Raw genomic sequence first — 12,921 nt, forward strand, 5'->3', positions numbered from 1 at the left:
GGGAGGCCGTGGTCTGCGGCTGGAGATAGGCAGGGCGTGGTCTGTGGCTGTGGTCAGGAAAAGGCCTGGCCTGTGGCTGGGGATAGGAAGGCCGTGGTCTGTGGCTGGGGGCAGGAAAAGGCCTGGCCTGTGGCTGGGGATAGGGATGCCGTGGTCTGCGGCTGGGGATAGGGAGGCCATGGTCTGTGGCTGGGGGCAGGAAAAGGCCTGGCCTGCGGCTGGGGATAGGGAGGGCGTGGTCTGCGGCTGGAGATAGGAAGGGCGTGGTCTGCGGCTGGAGATAGGAAGGGCGTGGTCTGCGGCTGGAGATAGGGAGGGCGTGGTCTATGGCTGTGGTCAGGAAAAGGCCTGGCCTGTGGCTGGGGATAGGGGGGCCGTGGTCTGCGGCTGGGGGCAGGAAAAGGCATGGCCTGTGGCTGGGGATAGGGAGGCCGTGGTCTGTGGCTGGGGGTAGGGAAAGGCCTGGCCTGTGGTATAGGGAGGTTGTGACCTGCGGCCAGGAGTCGGCCACCTCTGCCGCGCTGATACACAGCACTTTGGCTCATGTGGCAAGTGTGCTCACCATTGGGAAGGAGGCTGGATTCCATCCCCACTCTGTCAGCCTCATTAATAAGAGCAGGATCCGCATGGCCTGTTTGGTTGGGGGCTGACACTGCTGGGATGACTGTAGAGTAATGAGAGTAATGTAGGGAGAGTACTGTAGCAGCACATATACAGGTATATGCATTCCGCTGCTGCAGTTACTGGCTCTGACTGCTGGGCTAGGACACTAACCGCCATATATATATAATTATACTTCCCTGAGGAATGACTGCAGCCGACGCGATACAGGGGAGCACAATGTGACATATCTCCTGTGTCGTTATCTCTGTCAGTAAACGTTTCCTCTCTCCTCCATGCAGCACAGGGGTTACGCAGGCTCCTGGGAATATCCCCGTGTCAGTAATACTGTCAGTAAGAGGAGCAGGCGGCTGCGTAGGTGAGATTAGCGTGGTTGCTGTGCGGTGAGTAAGGTACATGTCTCATGCAGCTGTGTAACACATGCAGGACGGACTGGTGGACACGCTTACTATCACATACCTGCGGTGAACTGCTTACTCTTGCGAGGAGAGCGCGGCTGCCGCTGGTAGGGGTCACTGCTTCCGTACAACTCAATGGTCCCCATGCTCAGTAGGATGTTCTTCTGGATGTAGTCTACAACAGCCAGGCCGTTCCCGTTCCCAAAGGCCACCCTGCAACACGTCAATGTGGAACCGTTACAGGCATTACACCGCACACGTTACACCGCACACGTTACAGGCATTACACCGCACACGTTACAGGCATTACACCGCACACGTTACACCGCACACGTTACAGGCATTACACCGCACACGTTACAGCGCACACGTTACAGGCATTACACCGCACACGTTACAGCACACACGTTACAGCACACACGTTACAGGCATTACACCGCACACGTTACAGGCATTACACCGCACACGTTACACCGCACACGTTACAGGCATTACACCGCACACGTTACAGCGCACACGTTACAGGCATTACACCGCACACGTTACAGCACACACGTTACAGCACACACGTTACAGGCATTACACCGCACACGTTACACCGCACACGTTACAGCACACACGTTACAGCACACACGTTACAGGCATTACACCGCACACGTTACAGCGCACACGTTACAGGCATTACACCGCACACGTTACAGCGCACACGTTACAGGCATTACACCGCACACGTTACAGCACACACGTTACAGGCATTACACCGCACACGTTACAGCGCACACGTTACAGCACACACGTTACAGCCATTACACCGCACACGTTACAGCGCACACGTTACAGGCATTACACCGCACACGTTACAGCGCACACGTTACAGGCATTACACCGCACACGTTACAGCACACACGTTACAGCACACACGTTACAGGCATTACACCGCACACGTTACACCGCACACGTTACAGCACACACGTTACAGGCATTACACCGCACACGTTACACCGCACACGTTACAGCACACACGTTACAGGCATTACACCGCACACGTTACAGCACACACGTTACAGGCATTACACCGCACACGTTACACCGCACACGTTACAGCACACACGTTACAGGCATTACACCGCACACGTTACACCGCACACGTTACAGCGCACACGTTACAGGCATTACACCGCACACGTTACAGCGCACACGTTACAGGCATTACACCGCACACGTTACAGCACACACGTTACAGGCATTACACCGCACACGTTACAGCACACACGTTACAGGCATTACACCGCACACGTTACAGCGCACACGTTACAGGCATTACACCGCACACGTTACAGGCATTACACCGCACACGTTACAGCACACACGTTACAGGCATTACACCGTACACGTTACAGCGCACACGTTACAGCACACACGTTACAGGCATTACACCGCACACGTTACAGCGCACACGTTACAGGCATTACACCGCACACGTTACAGGCATTACACCGCACACGTTACAGCACACACGTTACAGGCATTACACCGCACACGTTACAGCCATTACACCGCACACGTTACAGCACACACGTTACAGGCATTACACCGCACACGTTACAGCGCACACGTTACAGGCATTACACCGCACACGTTACACCGCACACGTTACAGGCATTACACCGCACACGTTACACCGCACACGTTACAGCACACACGTTACAGGCATTACACCGCACACGTTACACCGCACACGTTACAGCACACACGTTACAGGCATTACACCGCACACGTTACAGCGCACACGTTACAGGCATTACACCGCACACGTTACAGCGCACACGTTACAGGCATTACACCGCACACGTTACAGCACACACGTTACAGGCATTACACCGCACACGTTACAGCGCACACGTTACAGCACACACGTTACAGCCATTACACCGCACACGTTACAGCGCACACGTTACAGGCATTACACCGCACACGTTACAGCGCACACGTTACAGGCATTACACCGCACACGTTACAGCACACACGTTACAGCACACACGTTACAGGCATTACACCGCACACGTTACACCGCACACGTTACAGCACACACGTTACAGGCATTACACCGCACACGTTACACCGCACACGTTACAGCACACACGTTACAGGCATTACACCGCACACGTTACAGCGCACACGTTACAGGCATTACACCGCACACGTTACAGCGCACACGCTACAGGCATTACACCGCACACGTTACAGCGCACACGTTACAGGCATTACACCGCACACGTTACAGCGCACACGTTACAGGCATTACACCGCACACGTTACAGCACACACGTTACAGGCATTACACCGCACACGTTACACCGCACACGTTACAGCACACACGTTACAGGCATTACACCGCACACGTTACACCGCACACGTTACAGCACACACGTTACAGGCATTACACCGCACACGTTACAGCGCACACGTTACAGGCATTACACCGCACACGTTACACCGCACACGTTACAGGCATTACACCGCACACGTTACAGCGCACACGTTACAGGCATTACACCGCACACGTTACAGCACACACGTTACAGGCATTACACCGCACACGTTACAGCGCACACGTTACAGCACACACGTTACAGCCATTACACCGCACACGTTACAGCGCACACGTTACAGGCATTACACCGCACACGTTACAGCGCACACGTTACAGGCATTACACCGCACACGTTACAGCACACACGTTACAGCACACACGTTACAGGCATTACACCGCACACGTTACACCGCACACGTTACAGCACACACGTTACAGGCATTACACCGCACACGTTACACCGCACACGTTACAGCACACACGTTACAGGCATTACACCGCACACGTTACAGCACACACGTTACAGGCATTACACCGCACACGTTACACCGCACACGTTACAGCACACACGTTACAGGCATTACACCGCACACGTTACAGCACACACGTTACAGGCATTACACCGCACACGTTACAGCACACACGTTACAGGCATTACACCGCACACGTTACAGCGCACACGTTACAGGCATTACACCGCACACGTTACAGGCATTACACCGCACACGTTACAGCACACACGTTACAGGCATTACACCGCACACGTTACAGCACACACGTTACAGGCATTACACCGCACACGTTACAGGCATTACACCGCACACGTTACAGCACACACGTTACAGGCATTACACCGCACACGTTACAGCGCACACGTTACAGCACACACGTTACAGGCATTACACCGCACACGTTACAGCGCACACGTTACAGGCATTACACCGCACACGTTACAGGCATTACACCGCACACGTTACAGCACACACGTTACAGGCATTACACCGCACACGTTACAGCCATTACACCGCACACGTTACAGCACACACGTTACAGGCATTACACCGCACACGTTACAGCGCACACGCTACAGGCATTACACCGCACACGTTACAGGCATTACACCGCACACGTTACAGCGCACACGTTACAGGCATTACACCGCACACGTTACACCGCACACGTTACAGGCATTACACCGCACACGTTACACCGCACACGTTACAGCACACACGTTACAGGCATTACACCGCACACGTTACACCGCACACGTTACAGCACACACGTTACAGGCATTACACCGCACACGTTACAGCGCACACGTTACAGGCATTACACCGCACACGTTACAGCGCACACGTTACAGGCATTACACCGCACACGTTACAGCACACACGTTACAGCACACACGTTACAGGCATTACACCGCACACGTTACAGCCATTACACCGCACACGTTACAGCACACACGTTACAGGCATTACACCGCACACGTTACAGCGCACACGCTACAGGCATTACACCGCACACGTTACAGGCATTACACCGCACACGTTACAGCGCACACGTTACAGGCATTACACCGCACACGTTACACCGCACACGTTACAGCACACACGTTACAGGCATTACACCGCACACGTTACAGCACACACGTTACAGGCATTACACCGCACACGTTACAGCACACACGTTACAGGCATTACACCGCACACGTTACAGCACACACGTTACAGGCATTACACCGCACACGTTACACCGCACACGTTACAGCACACACGTTACAGGCATTACACCGCACACGTTACAGCACACACGTTACAGGCATTACACCGCACACGTTACAGCACACACGTTACAGGCATTACACCGCACACGTTACAGCGCACACGTTACAGGCATTACACCGCACACGTTACAGGCATTACACCGCACACGTTACAGCACACACGTTACAGGCATTACACCGCACACGTTACAGCGCACACGTTACAGGCATTACACCGCACACGTTACAGGCATTACACCGCACACGTTACAGCACACACGTTACAGGCATTACACCGCACACGTTACAGCCATTACACCGCACACGTTACAGCACACACGTTACAGGCATTACACCGCACACGTTACACCGCACACGTTACAGCACACACGTTACAGGCATTACACCGCACACGTTACACCGCACACGTTACAGCACACACGTTACAGGCATTACACCGCACACGTTACAGCGCACACGTTACAGGCATTACACCGCACACGTTACAGCACACACGTTACAGGCATTACACCGCACACGTTACAGCGCACACGCTACAGGCATTACACCGCACACGTTACAGGCATTACACCGCACACGTTACAGCGCACACGTTACAGGCATTACACCGCACACGTTACACCGCACACGTTACAGCACACACGTTACAGGCATTACACCGCACACGTTACAGCACACACGTTACAGGCATTACACCGCACACGTTACAGCACACACGTTACAGGCATTACACCGCACACGTTACAGCACACACGTTACAGGCATTACACCGCACACGTTACACCGCACACGTTACAGCACACACGTTACAGGCATTACACCGCACACGTTACAGCACACACGTTACAGGCATTACACCGCACACGTTACAGCACACACGTTACAGGCATTACACCGCACACGTTACAGCGCACACGTTACAGGCATTACACCGCACACGTTACAGGCATTACACCGCACACGTTACAGCACACACGTTACAGGCATTACACCGCACACGTTACAGCGCACACGTTACAGCACACACGTTACAGGCATTACACCGCACACGTTACAGCGCACACGTTACAGGCATTACACCGCACACGTTACAGGCATTACACCGCACACGTTACAGCACACACGTTACAGGCATTACACCGCACACGTTACAGCCATTACACCGCACACGTTACAGCACACACGTTACAGGCATTACACCGCACACGTTACAGCGCACACGCTACAGGCATTACACCGCACACGTTACAGGCATTACACCGCACACGTTACAGCGCACACGTTACAGGCATTACACCGCACACGTTACACCGCACACGTTACAGGCATTACACCGCACACGTTACACCGCACACGTTACAGCACACACGTTACAGGCATTACACCGCACACGTTACACCGCACACGTTACAGCACACACGTTACAGGCATTACACCGCACACGTTACAGCGCACACGTTACAGGCATTACACCGCACACGTTACAGCGCACACGTTACAGGCATTACACCGCACACGTTACAGCACACACGTTACAGCACACACGTTACAGGCATTACACCGCACACGTTACAGCCATTACACCGCACACGTTACAGCACACACGTTACAGGCATTACACCGCACACGTTACAGCGCACACGCTACAGGCATTACACCGCACACGTTACAGGCATTACACCGCACACGTTACAGCGCACACGTTACAGGCATTACACCGCACACGTTACACCGCACACGTTACAGCACACACGTTACAGGCATTACACCGCACACGTTACAGCACACACGTTACAGGCATTACACCGCACACGTTACAGCACACACGTTACAGGCATTACACCGCACACGTTACAGCACACACGTTACAGGCATTACACCGCACACGTTACACCGCACACGTTACAGCACACACGTTACAGGCATTACACCGCACACGTTACAGCACACACGTTACAGGCATTACACCGCACACGTTACAGCACACACGTTACAGGCATTACACCGCACACGTTACAGCGCACACGTTACAGGCATTACACCGCACACGTTACAGGCATTACACCGCACACGTTACAGCACACACGTTACAGGCATTACACCGCACACGTTACAGCGCACACGTTACAGGCATTACACCGCACACGTTACAGGCATTACACCGCACACGTTACAGCACACACGTTACAGGCATTACACCGCACACGTTACAGCCATTACACCGCACACGTTACAGCACACACGTTACAGGCATTACACCGCACACGTTACAGCGCACACGCTACAGGCATTACACCGCACACGTTACAGGCATTACACCGCACACGTTACAGCGCACACGTTACAGGCATTACACCGCACACGTTACACCGCACACGTTACAGCACACACCTTACAGCACACACGTTACAGGCATTACACCGCACACGTTACAGCACACACGTTACAGGCATTACACCGCACACGTTACAGCACACACGTTACAGGCATTACACCGCACACGTTACAGCACACACGTTACAGCACACACGTTACAGCCATTACACCGCACACGTTACAGCACACACGTTACAGGCATTACACCGCACACGTTACAGCACACACGTTACAGGCATTACACCGCACACGTTACAGCGCACACGCTACAGGCATTACACCGCACACGTTACAGCGCACACGTTACAGGCATTACAGCGCACACGTTACAGGCATTACACCGCACACGTTACAGCACACACGTTACAGGCATTACAGCGCACACGTTACAGCGCACACGTTACAGGCATTACACCGCACACGTTACAGGCATTACACCGCACACGTTACAGCACACACGTTACAGGCATTACACCGCACACGTTACAGCCATTACACCGCACACGTTACAGCACACACGTTACAGGCATTACACCGCACACGTTACAGCGCACACGCTACAGGCATTACACCGCACACGTTACAGGCATTACACCGCACACGTTACAGCGCACACGTTACAGGCATTACACCGCACACGTTACACCGCACACGTTACAGCACACACGTTACAGCACACACGTTACAGGCATTACACCGCACACGTTACAGCACACACGTTACAGGCATTACACCGCACACGTTACAGCACACACGTTACAGGCATTACACCGCACACGTTACAGGCATTACACCGCACACGTTACAGCACACACGTTACAGGCATTACACCGCACACGTTACAGCGCACACGTTACAGGCATTACACCGCACACGTTACAGGCATTACACCGCACACGTTACAGCACACACGTTACAGGCATTACACCGCACACGTTACAGGCATTACACCGCACACGTTACAGGCATTACACCGCACACGTTACAGGCATTACACCGCACACGTTACAGCGCACACGCTACAGGCATTACACCGCACACGTTACAGCACACACGTTACAGGCATTACACCGCACACGTTACAGCACACACGTTACAGGCATTACACCGCACACGTTACAGCGCACACGCTACAGGCATTACACCGCACACGTTACAGCGCACACGCTACAGGCATTACACCGCACACGTTACACCGCACACGTTACAGCCATTACACCGCACACGTTACAGCCATTACACCGCACACGTTACAGCACACACGTTACAGGCATTACACCGCACACGTTACAGCCATTACACCGCACACGTTACAGCACACACGTTACAGGCATTACACCGCACACGTTACAGCGCACACGCTACAGGCATTACACCGCACACGTTACAGCGCACACGCTACAGGCATTACACCGCACACGTTACAGGCATTACACCGCACACGTTACAGCACACACGTTACAGCCATTACACCGCACACGTTACAGCACACACGTTACAGGCATTACACCGCACACGTTACAGCGCACACGCTACAGGCATTACACCGCACACGTTACAGGCATTACACCGCACACGCTACAGGCATTACACCGCACACGTTACAGCGCACACGCTACAGGCATTACACCGCACACGTTACACCGCACACGTTACAGCCATTACACCGCACACGTTACAGCCATTACACCGCACACGTTACAGCACACACGTTACAGGCATTACACCGCACACGTTACAGCCATTACACCGCACACGTTACAGCACACACGTTACAGCCATTACACCGCACACGTTACAGCACACACGTTACAGGCATTACACCGCACACGTTACAGCGCACACGCTACAGGCATTACACCGCACACGTTACAGGCATTACACCGCACACGTTACAGCACACACGTTACAGCCATTACACCGCACACGTTACAGCACACACGTTACAGGCATTACACCGCACACGTTACAGCGCACACGCTACAGGCATTACACCGCACACGTTACAGGCATTACACCGCACACGTTACAGGCATTACACCGCACACGTTACAGCGCACACGCTACAGGCATTACAGCGCACACGTTACAGCGCACACGTTACAGGCATTACACCGCACACGTTACAGGCATTACACCGCACACGTTACAGCGCACACGCTACAGGCATTACACCGCACACGTTACAGGCATTACACCGCACACGTTACAGCGCACACGCTACAGGCATTACACCGCACACGTTACAGCGCACACGCTACAGGCATTACACCGCACACGTTACAGCGCACACGCTACAGGCATTACACCGCACACGTTACACCGCACACGTTACAGCCATTACACCGCACACGTTACAGCCATTACACCGCACACGTTACACGCACACGTTACAGCCATTACACCGCACACGTTACAGCCATTACACCGCACACGTTACAGCACACACGTTACAGCCATTACACCGCACACGTTACAGCGCACACGCTACAGGCATTACAGCGCACACGTTACAGCGCACACGTTACAGGCATTACACCGCACACGTTACAGGCATTACACCGCACACGTTACAGCGCACACGCTACAGGCATTACACCGCACACGTTACAGCACACACGTTACAGGCATTACACCGCACACGTTACAGCGCACACGCTACAGGCATTACACCGCACACGTTACAGGCATTACACCGCACACGTTACAGGCATTACACCGCACACGTTACAGGCATTACACCGCACACGTTACAGGCATTACACCGCACACGTTACAGGCATTACACCGCACACGTTACAGCGCACACGCTACAGGCATTACAGCGCACACGTTACAGCGCACACGTTACAGGCATTACACCGCACACGTTACAGGCATTACACCGCACACGTTACAGCGCACACGCTACAGGCATTACACCGCACACGTTACAGCACACACGTTACAGGCATTACACCGCACACGTTACAGCACACACGTTACAGGCATTACACCGCACACGTTACAGGCATTACACCGCACACGTTACAGCGCACACGTTACAGGCATTACACCGCACACGTTACAGGCATTACACCGCACACGTTACAGCACACACGTTACAGGCATTACACCGCACACGTTACAGCGCACACGCTACAGGCATTACACCGCACACGTTACAGCACACACGTTACAGGCATTACACCGCACACGTTACAGCGCACACGTTACAGGCATTACACCGCACACGTTACAGCACACACGTTACAGGCATTACACCGCACACGTTACAGCACACACGTTACAGGCATTACACCGCACACGTTACAGCGCACACGCTACAGGCATTACACCGCACACGTTACAGCGCACACGCTACAGGCATTACACCGCACACGTTACACCGCACACGTTACAGCCATTACACCGCACACGTTACAGCACACACGTTACAGGCATTACACCGCACACGTTACAGGCATTACACCGCACACGTTACAGCGCACACGCTACAGGCATTACACCGCACACGTTACAGGCATTACACCGCACACGTTACAGCACACACGTTACAGGCATTACACCGCACATGTTACAGCACACACGTTACAGGCATTACACCGCACACGTTACAGCGCACACGTTACAGGCATTACACCGCACACGTTACAGCACACACGTTACAGGCATTACACCGCACACGTTACAGCGCACACGTTACAGGCATTACACCGCACACGTTACAGCGCACACGCTACAGGCATTACACCGCACACGTTACAGGCATTACACCGCACACGTTACAGCACACACGTTACAGGCATTACACCGCACACGTTACAGCGCACACGTTACAGGCATTACACCGCACACGTTACAGCACACACGTTACAGGCATTACACCGCACACGTTACAGCGCACACGCTACAGGCATTACACCGCACACGTTACAGGCATTACACCGCACACGTTACAGGCATTACACCGCACACGTTACAGCGCACACGCTACAGGCATTACAGCGCACACGTTACAGCGCACACGTTACAGGCATTACACCGCACACGTTACAGCGCACACGTTACAGGCATTACACCGCACACGTTACAGCGCACACGTTACAGGCATTACACCGCACACGTTACAGGCATTACACCGCACACGTTACAGCGCACACGCTACAGGCATTACACCGCACACGTTACAGGCATTACACCGCACACGTTACAGCACACACGTTACAGGCATTACACCGCACACGTTACAGCGCACACGTTACAGCGCACACGCTACAGGCATTACACCGCACACGTTACAGGCATTACACCGCACACGTTACAGCACACACGCTACAGGCATTACACCGCACACGTTACAGGCATTACACCGCACACGTTACAGGCATTACACCGCACACGTTACAGCGCACACGCTACAGGCATTACAGCGCACACGTTACAGGCATTACACCGCACACGTTACAGCGCACACGTTACAGGCATTACACCGCACATGTTACAGGCATTACACCGCACACGTTACACCGCACACGTTACAGGCATTACACCGCACACGTTACACCGCACACGTTACAGGCATTACACCGCACACGTTACACCGCACACGTTACAGGCATTACACCGCACACGTTACACCGCACACGTTACAGGCATTACACCGCACACGTTACACCGCACACGTTACAGGCATTACACCGCACATGTTACAGCCATGCATTTGTCATCGCTTTGGTCTATTATCTGACACATACAATGCGCCACGCTGAGCACTTAGACACATTACACATCTAAACACGATAAACAGTTATTTATGAGACAATGAAAGTGCAAATCCTCCCTGGTAATGCCGCGCGTCTGCTCTTGTGCAAATGTGACTTGTCTTACAGGTAAGTGCACAGATGTGGCCAAGATGGCGGCACATGCAGGGGAGCACTAACAATGGCAGGAGGTGGGCGATGTGCAACCGTGACTGGATAAGGGTAAGGGGCACTAAGGGGCACTTAATGACCGGATAAGGGTAAGGGACACTTAATAACCGGATAAGGGTAAGGGACACTTAAAGAACGGATAAGGAAAGGGGCACTTAATGACCGGATAAGGATAAGGGACAAGTGTCCCTTACCCTTACCCGCATAAGGGTAATGACCAGATAAGGGGCACTTAATGACGGATAAGGGGCACCTAATGACCATATAAGGGGCACCTAATGACCGTATAAGGGGCACTTAAAGACCAGATAAGGATAAAGGGCACTTAATGACCGGATAAGGTTAAGGGACACTTAATGACCGGATAAGGGTAAGGGAAACTTAATGACCGGGTAAGGGTAAGGGGCACTTAATGACCGGATAAGGTTAACG

The 12,921-nt window shown here is 53.3% G+C and overlaps 1 protein-coding gene across 9 annotated transcripts in view; it reads right to left on the reverse strand.

Annotated features, from left to right (window-relative positions):
* STXBP5L (syntaxin binding protein 5L) overlaps positions 1–12,921 on the reverse strand; it is a 619,515-nt gene that overhangs the window by 132,368 nt on the left and 474,226 nt on the right. For all 9 annotated transcript variants that reach the window (XM_063956843.1, XM_063956842.1, XM_063956846.1 and 6 more), the window contains one exon: positions 1,081–1,232. In XM_063956843.1, coding sequence (XP_063812913.1) covers positions 1,081–1,232 — 152 coding nt within the window. The remainder of the gene's footprint in view (positions 1–1,080; positions 1,233–12,921) is intronic.

This window comes from Pseudophryne corroboree, chromosome 2 (genome assembly GCF_028390025.1).
Source record: "Pseudophryne corroboree isolate aPseCor3 chromosome 2, aPseCor3.hap2, whole genome shotgun sequence".
NCBI classification, from domain to species: domain Eukaryota; kingdom Metazoa; phylum Chordata; class Amphibia; order Anura; family Myobatrachidae; genus Pseudophryne; species Pseudophryne corroboree.